This window comes from Gobio gobio (assembly GCF_949357685.1).
Source record: "Gobio gobio genome assembly, chromosome: 3".
Taxonomy (NCBI): domain Eukaryota; kingdom Metazoa; phylum Chordata; class Actinopteri; order Cypriniformes; family Gobionidae; genus Gobio; species Gobio gobio.
The window spans coordinates 63,796,443-63,817,537 of record NC_137099.1 but is presented as its reverse complement, the minus strand read 5'-3'; the positions used below and the strand labels follow the sequence as shown (position 1 = coordinate 63,817,537).

Genomic DNA, 21,095 nt, shown 5'->3' with positions numbered 1-21,095 from the left:
TTACAGTATATGGATGCTCCAAAAAATACAAAAAACAGTAAAAATCTTCTGCAATGTTGTAATTTTCGGTAACACTTTATTTTGATAGTCCACTTTAGACATTCTACTAACTATAAGTAACTTGGCAACTACATGTCAACTAACTGTCTTTAGAGTATTTGTAGACTGTCTGATTAATATTTACTAAAACTTTATTTTGTTGGTCCCCCAACAGACATTCTACTGACTATAAGTAACTTGGCAACAACAATTAAACTTATTCTACTAACCCGAACCCTAACACCTAACCATAACCTACCAGTCTACTGACAGTCAACTAATACTCTAATGACAGTTAGTTGACATGTAGTTGCAAAGTTACTTATAGTTAGTAGAATGTTTAAAGTGGACTATCGAAATAAAGTGTAACCTAATTTTCATTAGGTAATATTGTAATTTTTGATAAATCAGGCTTTATTGATGAGAAATGTGTAGCACATGGAGTCATTTCGGTTGTGTCCAGCAGGTGGCCCCAAATAAAAACTAACACACACTAAAAAACATTTTCTTCATCAGTATTTATGTCTTGTTTTCCAGTAGATTATTTAATAAAAGAGAGACATGCATTTGAAGCAAACCTGCATGATCTAGTCAAACGTTTAATCAAAAGTTTTCAGAGAAACAATTTAGTTATGTTTATGTACTGTATGTTTATTGGAAATGCAGAAAAGTGAAGATGATAAACACAACAGATGATATTATTACCTTATGATACTTTTAAGGCACAGTAAGATTTTTGGATTAAAAGATTTCAGAAACCATGGAAACACCAAATATGCTGTAATATATTATGTTTTATTAGATCGACTGGCTGCCAGTTTCTCCGTAGCTTGCTAAACGTGCTATTTCAGCAACGAGAACACGCATTAATAATACAATTTAAAGAAATATCTGACCTTTCTCTATAACGCGGTCACGATTTACATCGCATATCGTGTGTAAACTCTTGCGTTACCAAGGCAACGACTGACTCATTGTATGCACTTGATTATGTTCTTATAATTTTTTTTAAATAGTATTTCTATTCATGGTAATATATGGATGTGGATTATGGTAATACCATTTGGAACAGATATTTTTTGAATAAGCACTTTTTTACTGTTCTCTGAGGTTGAGTTGAGTATTCTTTTATTGTAGGGAATTTTAATATCCATGTATGTTGTCCTGAAAAACCGTTGGTCAAAGACTTCTTAAATCTCATTGAGTCCTTTAACTTTGTACAGTCTGTGTCTGCCCCCACGAAGGAGCGTGGACACACACTTGATCTTGTCTTAACTTATGGTTTTACAGTATTTAATTTGGTTGTTTGTGAGGCTTTGTTTTATGATCAGATGCCTGTTATATTTGACCTTCCTCTTGCTTGTCAGTTGGTAAAACCGCTGTTGTGTTTTTAAATCAACTACTGCTGCTCAGTTCTCTGCTGCTTTTTTTAATCAATAATTAGCAACTAGTCCAAATGAGCATTTATCTGATATTATTGTATTGAATTGTCAAAAGCCTCATGTCCTTTTTAAGACTATAAATTCTGTGCTTAATGTCCCACCATCAGCTGGTCTGGAAGCCTCAAATGAAGTGTGTGAGAACATCTTGGGCTTTTTTACTAATTAGTTTGAGACCGTTAGAGCCTGTATCAGTCCCCCATCAAGTGACCCTTCCATATCTGTCTCATGCTCAGCTGTTTTTGAGCAGTTTGAGCCTGTGACACTCCCCTTCTTAGAAGAAATAATTGGCCATATAAAACCAGCTGGCTCTCCAAATGTTCCCAAAATTCCTCCACGTCTTTTTAAAGAGGTCTTTCCTACTCTAGGACCTTATGTGCTTGAGATTATAAATGGCAGTATAGCACATAGTATGGTACCTTCAAGTTTTAAGCACGCAGGTGTGCAACCACAAATTAAGAAACCTGGCCTGGACCCGACTAAGCTCTCAAATTTTCGTCCAATCTCTAAGCTCCCTTTTTTGTTTAAATCATTCCTTGATGAACATGATATCTTAGAGCTATTTCAGTCAGATTTTAAGAGCCTTCACAGTACTGAGTCGGCACTGTTGAGGGTTTTTAACAACATTTTTGTTGCTGCTGATGCTGGTCACTGTGTCATTCTGGTGCTGTTGAACCTTACAGCTTCCTTTGACACAGTGGACCAGGACATCCTCCTCTATTGCTTAGAAAACTGGGTGGGCATCCGGGGTTTGGCCTTGCAGTGGTTCAGATCATACTTAGCCAACAGAAGTTTTTGTGTTAGTGTTGGTGACTCTGTGTCCTCCACGGCTTCTCTCATGTGTGGAGTGCCTCAGGGGTCAATCCTGGGGCCTCTTCTTTTTTCATTGTATATGCTGCCTCTTGGGTCAATTCTTTGCAAACATGGCATTTCTTTCCATTTATACGCTGACGACAGTCAAATTTACGTCCCTTTGAAGCATGAAAATACCTTTTGTGGCCGTCAACTACTCGAGTGCATTAAAGATGGGATGTCCTTGAACTTTTTACATTTTAATAGAAGTCATGATAACTGGGCCAAGTGACATTAGCACAATTTCCCCGTTGGACCTTGGTTATTTGACAACATCTGTGAAACCTAGTTACAAACCTGGGAGTTAAAATGGATCGAGACTTTAATTTCGACACACAAATTAAAGCAGTCGTTAAATCCAGCTTTTTTCAGTTGAGGCAGTTAGCCAAGGTAAAGTCTGTCCTTTCTAGACTAAACTTTGAGATATTGATTCATGCCTTAATTATGTCACGATTGGACTATTGTAATGCACTTTATGCTGGGATCAGTCAGTCTTCGCTCTCTCGTCTGCAGTTGGCTCAAAATGCTGCAGCCCATTAGCTTCTCTTCATTGGCTCCCGGTGCGTTTTCGTATCGATCTTAAAATTATTTTATTTGTTTTTAAGAGTCTGAATGGTATGGCTCCGCGGTATCTGTCCGAACTGCTCCAGTCTCATGTCCCGTCCCGCTCCCTTAGGTCGGCAAATCAGTCAATGCTCAATGTCCCTAAGACAAAGAGAAAGCTAAGAGTTGACCGTACTTTTTCAGTTGCCGGCCCCAAGTTGTGGAGTAAGCTGCCACTGCATATCAAGCAGGCTGACTCACTTCCTGTTTTTAAATCACTTCTTAAAATACATTTCTTCTCTTTGGCTTTTAACACAGTTTGAGATGACTTGTATTGTGACTGTTATTTTATTGTGTTAATTCTGGCTACTAAGTTGTAGTTTTGATGTTGTTACTTTGTCACCATGTGTGTTATGTTATGTATTTTGTGTATTGTCAATGTACAGCACTTTGGCTAACCTTGTTATTTTAAAGTGCTTTATAAATAAATGAGATTGAGATTCTCTAGGCTTGTAATCAAAAACAGGAGGACATCTGTACATTTATTTGTTGCAAATTTACAAACAATGACATTGAGATGTTTATATCTGTAGGATATTGTTTGTCAACCGACAACAAAGTTTCCTATTTGTATTAGCATAATCGCACAAGTTTTATATTTAATAAAATCTTTAAAAAGCAAATTACATTAATTACACATTGATTTCCCTTAATAAAAAGTGAATTGAGTAAGACGGTGTAAAAGGTGTGGATTAGTAATCTGGCCCCTTGGTATGAAGGAGAAAACATGTTGGCCCTCGTCACTATCGAAGTTGCCTGAGCTACGTCTTTGTGTTGAATAAACGGTGAAAAATTACATATTGTGGCTTTAATGCTTCACAAAACTATACCCGAGTCAAATGAGAAGGATTTTTTTATTATATTTGATAGCTAAAATACCATTTCAAGATACATTTTTTGTTGTTGCATTCTAACACTTTTCTGCTCTGTTAACAAACTGCTGTATCAGTTAATTGTTAACTTTAATATTTTTTTTATTTTATTGTGAAAACCACACAAACACATTTGAGGCTGACAGAGGTTGGATTGTGGTGGCTGTCAGAGGAAGGGTATCTAGGGTATTGTTGACGGCTGTTGATGAGGATTCAGTGATCAATAGTGTGATAGATCGCCTCTTCTCGAGCAGAATCCGCTGTAAGACTCTGATACACGTGACTCTGTCTGTTGCCGCCTTGTGTTTGAGCTGAAACAACATCTATGTAGTAGGAGTCTGTGTCCACCGAATCTGTGTTTATATAATCCGGGCCTGTGGGTCTGTAACAGTCCTCTTTATCACTTTGAGCTTTGGATGAGTCCGGAAGACTTATTCTCTGGTAGTCATCCTAAATGAAATAAATAAATCAGTATGTTAACAATGGAGCGGTTAGTTATTTTGAACTTGGACTTAAGTATAAATAAATAAAGTCAGTGCTTAGTTCAACGTTCAGTAAAATTGGCAATATATTCACAGATTCAAACTTCCCAGAACAATAACAATTTTTTAACGCAAATATTTTTGTGAGGGAACACAAAGTTTCTCGGGGGAACGCAAAAGATTTTGGAGAAAACAATTCCTCCCATCCTATATTACATCCATTCCATTCATCCATCCATCTACACATGCATCCATCTATCCCTGTATCCAACCACACATCCATCCATCTACACATTCATCCATCTATCTATCTACACATTCATCCATCCACCCACACATCCATTCCATTCATCCATCCATCTACACATTCGTCCATCCATCCCTGTATCCAACCATCCATTCGATTCATCCATCCACCCACACATCCATTCCATTCATCCATCCATCTAGACATTCGTCCATCCATCCCTGTATCCAACCATCCATTCCATTCATCCATCCATCTACACATTAGTCCATCCATCCCTGTATCCAACCAACAATTTATCCATTCTATTCATCCATCCATCTACACATTCGTCCATCCATCCCTGCATCCATCCACACATCCATCCATCTACACATTCATCCATCTATCTATCTACACATTCATCCATCCACCCACACACACATCCATTCCATTCATCCATCCATCTACACATTCATCCATCCACCCACACATCCATTCCATTCATCCATCCATCTACACATTCGTCCATCCATCCCTGCATCCATCCACACACCCATTCCATTCATCCATCCATCTACACATTCATCCATCCATACATCCATTCCATTCATCCATCCATCTACACATTCATCCATCTATCTATCTACACATTCCACTGCATGAAAAGTGGGATTTTCATCAGTATGTGGCACTGTAGATTGCCGTGAAACTTCAGGTTTACGACTGTGCACGGCAATTTGCAGGCAACACAGAAAACTGCCGTAAATTGTCGGAAATTGACGTGGGCCTTGCTTGGCAGTTGTCCCCCCATGACCCCCCCTCCCCTTAATTCTAGGGGAGGCTTTATCATGTAAATGAGCATGCTGTGAGCTACACAAATGCAAATCAGAGTAGCAGCAGAGGAGTTTTATCTAGGTTCTGAATTTTTTAAACTAAAACATTTTTCAGTTAAATGTACTCGTTTTAGTTCACATTACTAAAAAATTTTTTTAGGGCAACCAGTTTGCTCCAATTTTTTAAGTAGATTCAACTTGTCCGGGCAAACAGAGTAGATTAATTACTCTGTACGTCATTAGCAATAACCATGTAAAAAAATAAAAATAAACACAAAATAAAAAGTTACGGTGTTATGCCTATATGTAATTGAAGCACTTTTGCCACACCCATTAACTTAAATAAAGTGAAAATAAATATAATAGGTTTTTCTGGAGCTCCTTGGTGGTCTGAAACCTCAATATAGGCATAATAGAATAAAATAAAACCTATTAGAATAGGTTAATAGAATAGAATAAAACCTCAATATAGGCATTGAAGAATATAGGCATAAATTAAGCCCCTCTGTGGACTGATTTCCTGACTCTCTCTCTCTCTCTCTCTCTCTCTCTCTCTCTCTCTCTCTCTCTCTCTCTCTCTCTCTCTATCTATCTCTCTCTCTCTCTCTCTCTCTCACACACACACACACACACACACACACACATCTGTGCTGGCAGACACACACACACACACACACACACACACACAGGTCATGGCCATGACGCGTACAAAACTTGAAGACGAGCTTTAAACAGACGTGTTTTGGGCCATGTCCACACGAAGCCAGAACTTTCCCTATCCAATCTTTTTTTTCCCCTCGTTTCAAGATATATCAGCGTACACACGAGAGCATGAAAACGGCTCAAAACGATGTAGTATACATGCCAGGCCAGTATGTGGCACTGTAATTCTGCCACAGAAATACACTAAAAACGGAGAAGAAGAGTTGTGGCTAGAAGGGGTACGGCAACAGTCGGAGGTGAGGTAAAATCTCACAATAAAATAACAATAAATAAATTTGCTACTTACCAGATGTGTTTTATTAACACATACACCTATCCCAACCCTAAACATACCCTTATAATAATGCAAATACACCAATTAAACAACGCAGTATTGATGTGTGCATGCCCAGTGCCCGTAGTTGTATCCCCTTTAAGTCTTCCCTGCGCAGGACGTGGTGTGATGACATCATCGTTTCACAAAATATACGGATTGGCCGTAGACACGAAACCGCAAGGGTGTCGTTTTCAGATTGATCCACTTTAGGACCCGGTTTCAAAAAATAGCGGTTTCAGTCTCACAAAACGCCGGATCCGTGTGGACGAAACGCCAATACGATAAAAAAAACGTATACGTATACAGTGATCCGCGTCTCCGTGTGGACGGACCCTTGGACTCTTTTTGCTTTGTGTTTTTGCTGCTTTGCTTTTTCGTGATCAACAACGACAGGACGTCATTTCGCCTTCAGCTCCCCTTCAACTCCTCTGCATGGACGCGGCTAACTTTTTCGTGCAGTGTAACACTTTTCATGCAGTGTTCATCCATCCACCCTCTGTATAAAAGTGCTCCACATGGCTCCAGGGGGGTAATAACGGCCTTCTGAAGCAAAGCCATGCTTTAAAAAAAAAAATGTATATCTATATTTAAATCTTTATAGCCTAAAATAACTGGCTTCCGGCAGACGGCCTACACAAGTCGACTTTTTTTTTTGCTCCAAAAGAGTAACCCCTGACGCGATGTATGTCGTAGGATGTAGGAGTATCGTAAGCTCTGACGCCTCTCGCAATTTAAACAAATAGGGCTGGGCAACAAACTCAAGCTCCTCTTCTCTTGTATTGAAATCTTCCGACATTTCTCTTTAAAAAGTCTCGTTTTAGACTTCTAATTCGTGATCTGTGTTTTGTTTTGCTCTAGCCGCTGCGCTTCCGCGTTCCTCAATGTGTCATACTTCACGGCACGAGTTAATCTTTTGGTGTAAGTCGACTTGCGTCTTGGAAACTGGTTATTTTAGACTACAAAGATTTAAATATGGATATTTCTCTTACAAAATCGTTTAGCTTCAGAAGGCCTTCATTAACTCCCAGAGCCGTGTAGATATATTTTATAATGAATGGATGCACTTTTTTTGACCTTCAAAATCTAATTTCCCATTCACTGCCATTATAAAGCTTGGAAGAGCCAGGATAGTTTTTAATATAACTCTGATTGTATTCGTCTGAAAGAAGAATGTCATACACACCTAGGATGACTTGAGGGGGAGTAAATCATGGGGTCATTTTCATTTTAAAGTGAAATCTCTATAAGAGTCTATGACTGGATCCTTTTTGCAATGATTTTTATGTTTCTAGCATGTTATATGTTCTGCAACCATTCTTCTAACCCTAATTGCATTGCATTGTGTGTAGCTTTTCATTTGTTATAAAACCATGTAGGAAGACACATCATGGCCATATTCCAGGATAACAATGTCAAGATTCATCAGGCTCAGACTGTGAAAGAATGGTTGGGAGGGAGCATGAAGAATCATTTCCACAAATGAAGACAAGACCTTAAATTTGTTTAAAGAATTTACAGAGTGTTGGACTCTTGCATTGGCCATACAAGATCCAAAAAATTATGAATCTTGGCTTTGTCATCCTACGTCATTCCTACGTGGTTGTTTAAGAAATGAAAATGTGCACACACCCATCAATTACGGTTAGAAGAACTGTTGCAGAACATATAACATGCTAGAAACATAATAATCACAGCAATAATGAACCAGTCATAGACTCTTACGTATATTACAAACCTAGCACTGTATACTAGGGATGTCAATTTAAACAAATTCCAATGATCAATCGTCATTTAATTTAATGATCAATTAATTGTTAGCTTCAAAGGATTCGTTTGCTTCAAAATGAAAATTTTCTGATCATTTACTCACCCCCATCTCATTCAAGTCGAATATATATATATATATATATATATATATATATATATATATATATATATATATATATATATATATATATATATATATATATATATATTTTTTTTTTTATTTTTTTTTATTTTTTTATTTTTTATTTATTTATTTATTTTTTGAACATTTTTCTCCACATAATGGAATTCAATGGCAACCCCTTTACACTTTACAGCAGTAGAAACACGCAAATGGTTGAAGGTCCAAATCAATGCAGTTTCAATGGAAGGGCTTCAGAGGCTCTGCACGATCCTAGACGAGGAATCGGGTCTGATCTAGACAAACCATCTGCCATTTTCGACAAACATTTATATACTTTTTAACCTCAAATGTGTGACTTTGGTGTTATTCTTCTTCTCTATGTATGACATCATCATGTCGGAAAGATCACGCACGTGATGTACGTGGAAGTACCGTCCTAGTGTTTAAACGAACATGCAAAGATTAAATCAAACGCCTGTTACAAACATAAAGGTTAAACAATGATGTCGGACAATTTTAAAGTTGGAGGAGAACATGAGATGGAGTGTTTCCATCTCATGTGACCTTTCCAACGTGATGGCATCATACACTCTCAAAAAAAAGAGTACAAATTCCTTTACATGTTTCGCGGTTGAGCGAAATCTCTGTTTAATCAACGATCGATACGTTTTATCGATTAAATGTATTATCGACAATTAATCGATTGTTGATTAATCTTTAACATCCTTTCTGTATACATGTATAAAAATAAAACTGATGTTAAAACAACGTAATTAAGTATGAATGAGATTTGCTGTCGTCACCTGCACTGAGTCTGATATTGTCCTTCGGTGGGGAGCAGAACCTGATAAGAACATAAAGATTTAATTATCGATTTATTGAAATATTCAGGGGATCTTTCAGACCTTCAGCAGAACAAGTTTTGAAGAATATACCTGGCATCTTAGGTATCTTACCTGAATTGCTGCGGCTGTTGTGCTTGAGGACTTGAAACAGACCAAACAGACACACGAAAAACAAGGCGCAAACACACATCAAAGCCACCATCATCATGAACCTGGAGTAAGACTCTGTTGAAGCAAAGCCCACAATGAGTTGACTAGAAAAAAGCCAAACTACATGCTGTGTGTGTTTCGCAACCTCACCGCCAGCTTCTTCCGGGAACACGTCTGTGGTTTGTTCTGCATAGAAAACAAAAGCAAAAGGTCTATAGTTCATCATCTATATCGAAACCTCAGCTGGCATTCATTCACCACACCTGTGAGTGAATTCAGTTCCAACACTGACTCATTTAGAGACGTGTAAGAGGAAGACGATGCTGTATCACATCCCATCTGAAACCAATGCTCAGTCTCAATAGCACCTCACAAATCCTGTAACTGTTTTACGGTCAGTGTTTCTCAGTGCAAATTATGCCAGATCACATTAATAGTTGATGGGTTGATGACAAGTATACAGATCATAGACGTTTTTGTCATCATCAAGTCCTGCATCATGGCTCAGTTTACCCAAGGTCCTAAAAACCACAGGCACAGTGTAAAAAGAGCCTTTTCAAACAGTTTTTAGATTTCAAACAGTTTTTATTTTTTGCCCAACCGTTAGACTTTTGAGCAAATTGGTGTTCTTTGATGTTTAGACAAATGCTGATATCTAGTCATCACCTCAACTGCTCGTATATATTAAGGATATTCAGTAGGACGGCGAGTCTCCAGCTGTTGTGTATCTCACCTTGGGTGACTGTTAGCCAGATCTCAGAGGTAAAATCCGGCAGCAGATGGATATCTACACCACACCGGTACTTTCCCGAGTCTTCAGGAGCCAGTCTAGAGACGAGAGCCGTGAGAATATGAGCGCTGGTGTCGTCCAGAAGAGCCAGTCTCCCTCGTTCAGACCTTGTCTCTCGTTGGGTTGTCTGAACACACTGAGGATCTCTCGGAGCAAACGAGCCGCTCATCTGACAGAAGTACTTGCTGCTATTCTCGTACGTTTCAGGATATCTGCAGGTGACTGAGATGTTGCTTCCCACCGATCCAGTGACGGAAAGAGCCAGCGAGTTATCCATCAGCCACAGCGCTGAGAGACCAAGCACTGCTGACAGAGGCCGATTCACAGTTAGTTAGCAGAAATGAGTTTATCAATGACAATGAAGAGTAGAAGTTGCAGTTCTCACTGATTTAGTGTTATGACAGAGCTCGTACCTGAGAAGCTGATGGACGTGACGGTTCTCATGACTGCCTGCTTAAACCTCGACTCCCACTACCTGTTCTCACACTACATACTAGAGCATTATTGTGTGTGTGTGTGTGTGTGTGTGTGTGTTTATAGAGTTATACTTCCCTAATGCACATGCATAAGTAAACACAGTGCCAGAAGTATGATCTGAAACAGCTCCCTCTTCAGGGCAGTGGAGGTGAAGTCTGGTCATCCTCAATCATTTTGTTGCCTGATTCTTTTATACAAAGGAAATGCAATTACTACTGCACCATCCATCCATTCATTCATCCATCCATCCATCCATCCATCCACAACTGTATTCAAACATCCTTCAATCCATAAATTCATCTATCATAAATTCATCTATCTACCCACCATCCATCCACATATTCATCCATCCATCCATCCCTGCATCCATTCCATTCATCCATATATCTATCTACACATTCATCCATCCATCCCTGCAACCATCCAGACATCCATTCATCCATCCATCCCTGCAACCATTCCATTTATCATCCATCTACACATTCGCCCATCCATCCTTTCATCCATCCACACATCCATTCATCCATCCATATACACATTCATCAATCCATCCCTGCATCAATCCACACATCCATCCATCTACACATTCATCCATCCATCCCTGCATCCATTCCATTTATCCATCCATCTACATATTTGTCCATCCATCCTTGCATCCATCCTTGCATCCATCCACACATCCATTCCATTCATCTATCCATCTACACATTCATCAATCCATCCACACATCTATCTATCTACACATTCATCCAGCCATCCCTGCATCCATTCCATTCATCCATCCATCCCTGCATCCATTCCATTCATCCATCCATCTACAAATTCGTCCATCCATCCCTGCATCCATCCACACATCCTCCATCTACACATTCGTCCATCCATCCCTGCATCCATCCACACATCCATTCCATTCATCCATCCATCTACACATTCGTCCATCCATCCCTGCATCCATCCACACATCCATTCCATTCATCCATCCATCTACACATTCATCCATCCATCCCTGCATCCATCCACACATCCATTCCATTCATCCATCCATCTACACATTCGTCCATCCATCCCTACATCCATCCACACATCCATTCCATTCATCCATCCATCTACACATTCGTCCATCCATCCCTACATCCATTCCATTCATCCATCCATCTACACATTCGTCCATCCATCCACACATCCATCCATCTACACATTCATCCATCCATCCCTGCATCCATCCATCTACACATTCGTCCATCCATCCCTGCATCCATCCACACATCCATCCATCCCTGCATCCATCCACACATCCATTCCATTCATCCATCCATCTACAAATTCGTCCATCCATCCCTGCATCCATCCACACATCCATCCATCCCTGCATCCATCCACACATCCATTCCATTCATCCATCCATCTACAAATTCGTCCATCCATCCCTGCATCCATCCACACACCCATTCCATTCATCCATCCATCTACACATTCATCCATCCATCCCTGCATCCATCCACACATCTATTTCTCTACACATTCATCCATCCATCCCTGCATCCATCCACACATCCATCCATCCACACATTCCTTCATCCATCCAACCATCCATCCATCCATCCATCCATCATATAGTTACCTGATTATTTAATTTAAAGGAAGCCAGCTGTATGTTCCTGAGTTCCAGAGGTGTAAAATATTACTGAACATACATGTAAACTTGCACAGTTTGATCTTATTGTACAAAAACTTACTATCTCTAGAAATGAAGAACTACTTCTCTTAAAGAAAGAAAAACACTTTGCAGGAAACTGATGAACACCATCTAATCATGATGACATGACGTTTCCCTTCACACTAAAGGTTTCACTTTATTTGTTTTTGAATGCCAGCTCTGTAGCATTTAGACTGTTTTTTCTTTTTTTGCAAGAGTGTGTTATCTTTTTTCCCCATTCTTTGCAAGTGGTTTCATTTGGGTTGTTCCTGTCTTGGCATGGGGTATGTCGCTAAAATAGACTTTAAAAAGAGGAAGTAAAAAACTGTAAAACATCACAAGAAAGTTTTCCGCTTGCATTTGCAGTTCACTCTCCTGGAGTCTGTTCCTAGCGGCTGAAACTACGGAAAGGTACGTGTTACACTTGTTCAGTATAAATATTGTCTAATCTCCAGTCATACAAGAAACTTGAAGTGAGAAACATTTTCTTTCATAATATCCTCTGAATATCTGGAGCTCATGTCTGCCTAATGTCTTTAAATGAGTTTCAACCAAGAAGATTTTAAAGTGTTGTTTTATCATATTTACTGTGTGTATAATACAATAAACTGATGTTGTTGTAGTGTTCATGAAACTAAAGATGACGTGTTTATACATGTTATTTAGTTTCCTGTAGTGATGTCACTGATAATGGCTCCTCCTCTTGCTCTGCTGTTTCTGCTCATGAGTCCAGGTGAGTCTCTCCTGTAAATGCCATGTGACTTATAATAAGTCAATATTAGAAACAAAGGTTTTGACCAATCAGCATGGTCCAGTTAACTTCACTAGTAGCCCCAGGAAACAGTAATCACTGGTAAATATCTACTATAATTTAGTGAAATGTCTTTGGTTTATTTGTTGTTTCAAAACAAAATTGCATTATTTAGGTTTTTGCTGATATAATGCTAACTGTGGAAGCTGCTAACTATTAGTGCAAAATGTTTTTCACGGTTAGCGTTCACTGTTCTGCTTCCTGCATTTCATCACTACTGTCTGATGACTGTAGATTTCACACATAACATGATAAGTGTAGTTCTTCATTTATAAAAAGCCGTTTTGTAGAGAAAATCTAGTTTAGTGAATGTTTATGGTACTGTTTAACTCATCGATGGACATTATCATTGATCCTTGTGAATGTTGTGTTTCAGGGGTTTCTAGCCAGTGGGGCAGTTGGGGTGTGAGTTACAGTCCTTCACACATCTGTGCACTAAAGGACTCAACAGTGATAATGAACTGCTCTTATACATACCCTACTGGACATCAGATCAGGAAAGTGTTCTGGACAAACACACTGGAAAAAGAGGATGATGATTTTCCAAATCTGTCTAAGGACCCTGAATACAGTCAGAGGCTTCAGTATATGGGAGACACACAGCACTGCACCGTCAGACTGAGTCGTGTGACACTGAAGGATTCAGGCATATACTATTTCAGATTCATCACTAATGAAGATGATGGAAAATGGATTGGTAAACCAGGAGTGACTCTTACTATCACAGGTGAGTTTGGTGAGGTTTATCTCTTGTTCTGTGCATTATGTTGAATAATAATCAGTGTATGACACCAGCATTAGATATAATGTGTGTGTTGTGTTCAGATCTTCAGGTGGAGTCTCCTGAGAGAGTGACAGAGGGAGATTCAGTCCGTCTGACATGTAAAAGCAGCTGCACTCTGACTGACAGAGCAACATTCATCTGGTCCAGAAACTCACAGCCATTAACTGAGAGAAGAGACAGAAACAATGAACTCCTGCTGCAGTCAGTCAGAAGAGAGGATGCAGGCAGATATAGCTGTGCTGTACACGGACACCATCACATCTCTCCTGATGTTCATCTCAATGTCATGTGTGAGTATGGGTCAGAACACAATACAGCCTTGGCTTGTTGGTAACATGGACAGTTGATCAGTATCACAGTCAGAACAGAAAGCCAGTAGAGTTCACCGGTCCCTCCTTAAAAAAAGAAAAAATTCAGGTTGTAAACACTTACAATGTAAGTAAATTGTGCCGATCTCCAAACATTAAAATACTAAGTGTTTCAATTGTAAAGCTACAAGATGTGAAAAACATATGTGATTTTAGTGTGAAAAAATGTGCCATGACAACACAGCACCCTAAAATGACTTTACAGCTCAAATAATGGAAACAATTTAACAGAGAAAATATCGTAAATGTTTTTATTATAAGCATTAGATTTTACATTTTAACTTCTCCAAAAAATCCTCCCCATTCACTTCCATTGTAAGTACCTCACATAACCTTAATATTCTCTCTCTCTCTCTCTCTCTCTCTCTCTCTCTCTCTCTCTCTCTCTCTCTAAACAAAACAACAGAACCCAATACATTTTTGTATTATTATGCAACAAATGTTTTGAACAGGCTCAAAACTACATTCTTTGAATAATCCTAATTACTACAGTCAAAAAAGCTTCCCATTGTAATGCATGAACTATCATTAAATAATGGGACATTATTGTAAATTGTAACCAAAACACATGTTGTTTTGGATATTCCTTACTAAAATATTTCCCATACCTGCTCCAGCATCCTGGCCTGTTGACATGAGGCAGGATGGATCCATTGATTGATGTTGTTTATATTCTGACCCTCTATCTGTAACAACAGAACTCAGACTCAGGTCATGTGTGCAAAATGCATCAGATTATTTGAGTCAGAGGAGGTCCAGCTGGTTATATGTAATATTCGTTTTATGACGCCGAGTACATAATGCATGTGGTATTGCATGGATGTATTTTCATATTCTTATGTTGTATTTAGAGTCTTGATATTATATATTTCTCCTGTAGATCCTCCAGTGAATCCTGTGATCTCCATCAGTCCATCTGGTGTAATAGTGGAGGGAGATTCAGTGACTCTGAGCTGCAGCAGTGATTCAAACCCTCCTGCTCTGAACTTCAGCTGGTTTAAAGGAGGAATATATCTGAAATTTGGACAAACATACAGCATCTCAAAGATCAGCTCTGATGACAGTGGAGAATACAAGTGCAAGTCCATCAATAAACATGGAGAGAAATACTCCACTGTGACTTTAGACGTCAAGTGTGAGTAATGGTGACATTGAAGCCTTTGAACATAGCCAGTGATTTCAAATTTATTGTGATATTTAATGATATTAATGTTTTTTTATCTGTTAGATCCTCCGAGGAGCGTCTCAGTGTCCATCAGTCCATCTGGTGTAATAGTGGAGGGAGATTCAGTGACTCTGAGCTGCAGCAGTGATTCAAACCCTCCTGCTCTGAACTTCAGCTGGTTTAAAGGAAGAACGTTTGTAGGATCTGGAAGAATCTACAGCATCTCAAAGATCAGCTCTGATGACAGTGGAGAATACAAGTGCAAGTCCATCAATGAACATGGAGAGAAATACTCTGATGCTGTGACTCTAAACGTCATGTGTGAGTTAATGATGGTTCAGTAACTGTGGTAACAAACAGATAAATAAACAAACAATCCCAAAAGAAGATTTTGCAGTTCCTTTTGTCCTTTTCAGACTCACCCAGGAGCGTCTCAGTGTTGATGAGTGGATCTGGTGTAATAGTGGAGGGAGATTCAGTGACTCTGAGCTGCAGCAGTGATTCAAACCCTCCTGCTCTAAACTTCAGCTGGTTTAAGGAGAATGAAACCTCAGCTGTTGGATCTGGACAGAGTTTCAGTGCACTACAGAGTGGACGCTTCTACTGTCAGGCTCACAATCAACATGGATCTCAGAGATCAAACGCTGTAACTGTCACAGGTGAAGCTTTTGTTTTATAAAGGGTTCAAGACAGTTGTGTATCTTTGAAAGTTAAACTTAACTCAAATCTTTCAGTTCATCGTGGTCTTGGCTGGCATGTCTGGCTGGGGATCACAGTGGCATGTTTAGGATTCTTCATCATCATCATCATGATTCTGTTTATAATGTAAGTTATCTCACTTACACTGAGTGTATGAATGTAATTCACTTTCAGACTAGTGCAGGTGAAAATGTGATGTGATTAGCAATTCATCTTTAAAATGCAGCTTACAAGTTTAACGTCTGTTAAATCAGGAGAAAACGAAGAGGTGCTACAGCTGAAGACCTCAGAGCAAAACAGGTAAATCATCCTGACACAACATGTGAATAATCTTCTAAAACGGGCCATTCATGCCAAATGTGAGAGACAAGTCAGTGAAATGAAAAAAAAAAACCTGGAAAGTCTAGAGATTTTTAAGAGTTTACAGCCTTTTAATTTGACCGCCGCTTTTATAGAATGCCTTTGCAAGTGAGCGCAAAACTCAAACACATCCATCTAGTGCGTTTACAGAGAAAAACAATGGAAAAGTAGCACACTGAAATAGAAAAATAGGTTTACCACCAGAGGACATTCCACCCCAGACTGTCATTCCATCAAAAACTACATTACCCATGATCCTTTACCCGGACTCATCAGCTCTCATTGTTTACACCTGTGTCTCATTTACCTCATTACTTCTGTCTATATCTAGCCTGTTCACCCAGTCATTCATTGTGATGTCTTGTTTGATCTATTACTGCATTTCTGAGCATTTTCCCTGGTTTCTTGTCTCTTGGTATTTTGGATTTCTTGCCCGTTCCGTGGATTACCCTTTAGCCTCTCTCTCCTGTCTTTTTTGCCTGTTTTGACTGCTTGCCTGTGTGTGACCTTTTGCCTTGACTATGATTGTGGATTACACTTTAATAAAGCTGCATTTGGGTCCTCAGCCTCCATGTCTCAGAGCAGTTACGCTACAGAAGACTTTGCCATATCATGAACCCGTCTGAAGCAAGGTAAAGATCACTCGAGGACCACACCCAAGATTTCTGGGACCTTGCTTATTTAACAGACTTCCCAGATTTTGCCCTCATTTACTTTTATTGATACAGACTCAATGAACAATACCAAGGTAAGCTCATTTGTCATGGTCCTCGAGGATCACTGGCTGAGTTCTTGGACAATGCGCTTTTGTTGAGTGGGTGCTCCTTCACTGTCGGGGAAATTGAGGACACTTCACCTAAACATTTTTTGGGGAGGGGCACCATGCATTGAGCTCTGATGGCCACGGAGCTTGGCCCACAACAGTCAACAGCATATCCAGTCATGATGGTTGCTAGTTCAGTGTTTCAAGTACCTTCCCTTCCTGTGGTTTCTACACCAAAGCCTCTCCACATCATGGCCACCGAGCCATTGTCTCCGGACAAGATGGCCACCACGCCAGTGTCTCTGGGCAAGATGGCTGCCACGCCAATGTCTTCGGACAAGATGGGCGCCACGCCAGTGTCTCCTGGCAAGATGGCCGCCACGCTAGTGTCTCCGGACAAGATGGCCTCCACGCCAGTGTCTCCGGACAAGATGGCCTCCACACCAGTGTCTCCGGACAAGATGGCCGCCACACCAGTGTCTCCGGACAAGATGGCCGCCACACCAGTGTCTCCGGACAAGGTGGCCGCCACACCTGTGTCTCCGGACAAGATGGCCGCCACGCCAGTGTCTCCGGACAAGATGGCCGCCACGCCATTGTCTCCGGACAAGATGGCCGCCACGCCATTGTCTCCGGACAAGATGGCCGCCACGCCAGTGTCTCCGGACAAGATGGCCGCCACGCCAGTGTCTCCGGACAAGATGGCTGCCAGTCCTGAGCCAGTGGAGGCTCCAGCCCCTGTCCCAAGTCCAGAGATGAATCTGTCTCCAGTCCAGAGTCCAGAGAGGTCTCCATCTCCTCTGTCAAGTCCAGAGTCCTGCTCTGCCGTGGGGGTCTTCAAGCCCATCTAGTCAGCTGTGGTCATCTGCTCCGCTGTGGAGGTCTTCAAGCCTGTCTAGTCAGCTATGGTGGTCGTCTGCTCCGCCATGAGGTTCAAGACAATCTGCACTACTGTGTTGGTTGTCTGCTCCGCCGTGGGGGTCTTCAAGACCATCTGCACTGCCGTGGTGGTCATATGCTCCATCGTGGGGGTCTTCAAGCCCATCGGCGCTGCTGTGGTGGTCGTCCGCTCCACCATGGTGGTCAGCCCTTCTACCCTGGTCATCTGCCCAGCCTGCTCCACCTATATCTAGCCTGTTCATCCAGTCATTCATTGCAAAGTCTTGTTTGTTGTATTACTGCATTTCTGAGTGTTTTCCCTGGTTTCTTGTCTTTTGGTGTTTTGGATTTCTTGCCAATTCCATGGATTACCCTTTAGCCTGTCTCTCCTGTCTTGTTTGCCTATTTTGACTTGCTTGTGTATGATCTTTTGCCTGTTTTTGACTATGATTGTGGATTACCCTTTAATAAAGCTGGGTCCTCAGCCTTTGTGTCTCAGAGCAGTTATGTTACAGTAAAGATCAGGGCTTAAAGAAAATCCAGAGCTTCCCACTATTCATGACTTTATGGTGGCGTTCATGTGCGTTCAACTCTTAAATATGATCTTTACGACATATTTCTTTAATTAGTTCACCCAAAAATGACAATTACCCCATTATTTACTCACCCTCAAGCCGTCCTAGGTGTATATTTCCTTTCTTTCAGACGAATACAATCAGAGTTATATTAAAAAATATCCTGGCTCTTCAAAGCTTTAGTGAATGGTAGCGGTCTGCCGAAGCTAGTTATTTTAGGCTATAAAGATTAAAATATGGATATTTTTCTTCCATAAACCCATCACTTCACTTCGGAAGGCCCTGGATTTTTGTGGATATATTTTATGATGGATGGATGGATGTGCTTTTTTTGGCTTCAAAAACTGAATTTATAAAGCTTGGAAGATCCAGGATTTTTTAAAACAAATCTCCAGTTGTATTCGTCTGAAAGAAGAAAGTCATATACACTTAGCAGGGCTTGAGGGTGAGAAATCATGGCGTAATTTTCATGTTTGGGTGAACTATTCCTTTAAATGAAATAATAATTAATTATCTTCCGTTTTAGGACAATCTGTACTCTAACGTAACAGGGAGAGACGTTCATGTTTCTGAATCAGCCGATTGTGATGACGCTCAGTACGCCAGTGTTACTTCCAGCAAACCCAGAAGAGACGGAAATGATCCTGAATGCAGAGATAATGAGGAGATCCAGTATGCAAGTGTCCAACATCACAGAAAGAAAGAGACGAGGAGAGCTGAGGAGAAGGAAAGCCCATATGACAATATCAGGATTCTTCAGCCTGAAGCTGCCGTGAGGTGAGAAGGACGGTCTTAAAGGGACAGTTCACCCAAAAAAAGACATTTTCCATCTATCCACTGTTACTTTTATGATTATGATGAAAGGAGAAATTATATTTAAATCTGGACATTTTTCCTAATAACTTTGTGTTCCACTGAAGTGTCAGGAAAACTGTGATATACAAGGTGTCTGTACTTTTATCTGATACATAGCATCAGCATCAGTTTTCTCTCTTTATTTTATGTTCTCTAGGCGATCAAATGTGCAGACTGTGGAAGAGGCATCTGTGATCTACAGCCGTGTCAAATGAGTGATAGAGGCATCATGAAGACAAAGCCTAAACAATATTTTAAAAGTGTGGCTGTCAATATATCATGCTAATTCACTCAGTTATTTATTACTCATTAAAGGGGTGATGAATTGAGAAATCAACTTTCCTTTGAGCCTTTTATATATAAAAGTTCACCGTGATATAAGAAGTAATACAAAAAATAACATTCCAATCAATCACGGCAAAGATATTTTGCGAGTCCTGTGAGCGTTTCCCCAGATGCTTTCAAAACAATTCCCACATGTACTGAAGGGAGCTGAAGCTTATTAATATGCTAATCTTATCCAATCCTAGACGTGGGCGTTTACTTCCAAGTCTTCAGTGCGGCACGCCCATAGAAACCAAGCGTTTCTTCAGAGAGCCTCAAAACCAGGGTAGAAAATAGCCTATTATTATTCACTATGATGCTTTTGAATGTAAAAACCACACCAACATCATACATTGACCTCAGACAACAGTATAAAAAAATTAAAAAGCCAGTGCATGACCCCTTTAAATCAGGTGAATAGACGGCAGGAACACAGTGTCTGTGATCTTTTACACATTACAAGAGCAGAATACAAAGGAAAGAGGCAATAACCCACAACACTGTGTTTGGTGAGACTAAAGAAAGTTTTGTGATGTAACCAGCTTGGTAATTTGTTTCTTAAATTTGACTTCAAATGTTTTCTGTGGGCAAATAAAAAGTTATCAGTTTGAACAGATTCAAGCTTGAGTGTGATCATTTCTAGATCATTGTAGACCAAAACTCAAAATAACCATATGTGATAGCTGGATCCATGCTAATATTTGGGCTATTCACACAGCATCTGTGAATGTGCAACAGAGGATAAAAATAAAGCTTTATGTACACCTCGGTCTATTAAAGTCACCAGTGATGATTATATGTAGTGTACAAATAATGGAGAGAAGGTCAATCATGTTGGTTTAATCAGTTTGACTAAAACATTTTATGAAGCCCCTGAAGTCACATGGTGGTGGAAATGCCATTTCAATGCTTCCGCAGTCTCTCATATCTGTTGCATTCCCCATCCAGGAAACTTTTGTGAGCAAAAGCATTGAAATATAATTTTCCCTCCCATCTCATACTTTATCAATCACCATGTTGTTTTAGTGGCTTTGTATTAAGAAACATTAGCTGAGAAATACCTTTGATCGGTGACGTTATTGAGACACTGTCCGGGGGCCGTGCATGAGCTCTTCATTACAGGCTGGCACTTGTGTGTGGGTGAGCTGATTCTGGATGAGGTCATTTCCTGTCACTGCCACCTCTACTGCCCACCACTTCCTGTTGCTCTTCATTTTCGCCAAAAATTCTCTCAAGGATGACAAAATATAACTCGTCTGTCCGCGGTCAAAGTGT

The 21,095-nt window shown here is 40.1% G+C and overlaps 2 protein-coding genes across 2 annotated transcripts; one reads left to right on the top strand and one right to left on the bottom strand.

Annotated features, from left to right (window-relative positions):
* Positions 1-3,769: 3,769 nt before the first annotated feature.
* Positions 3,770-10,728, bottom strand: LOC307123021 (uncharacterized protein). The gene is made up of 6 exons (XM_079811393.1): positions 10,478-10,728; positions 10,008-10,367; positions 9,425-9,460; positions 9,236-9,349; positions 9,083-9,123; positions 3,770-4,255 (listed from the first exon to the last, which is right to left on the bottom strand). The coding sequence occupies exons 1-6, from the start codon at positions 10,506-10,508 to the stop codon at positions 4,019-4,021; spliced, it is 819 nt and encodes a 272-aa protein (XP_079667519.1). The 5' UTR covers positions 10,509-10,728; the 3' UTR covers positions 3,770-4,018.
* A 1,598-nt stretch (positions 10,729-12,326) lies between these two features.
* On the top strand, positions 12,327-20,435 carry LOC307123005 (B-cell receptor CD22-like). Its single transcript, XM_079811373.1, has 11 exons — positions 12,327-12,648; positions 12,904-12,970; positions 13,425-13,775; positions 13,874-14,122; positions 15,081-15,335; positions 15,429-15,686; positions 15,782-16,024; positions 16,100-16,190; positions 16,319-16,364; positions 19,168-19,418; positions 19,654-20,435. Exons 2-11 carry the CDS (start codon positions 12,916-12,918, stop codon positions 19,709-19,711), a joined length of 1,857 nt encoding a protein of 618 aa, XP_079667499.1. The 5' UTR covers positions 12,327-12,648; positions 12,904-12,915; the 3' UTR covers positions 19,712-20,435.
* Positions 20,436-21,095: the final 660 nt, after the last annotated feature.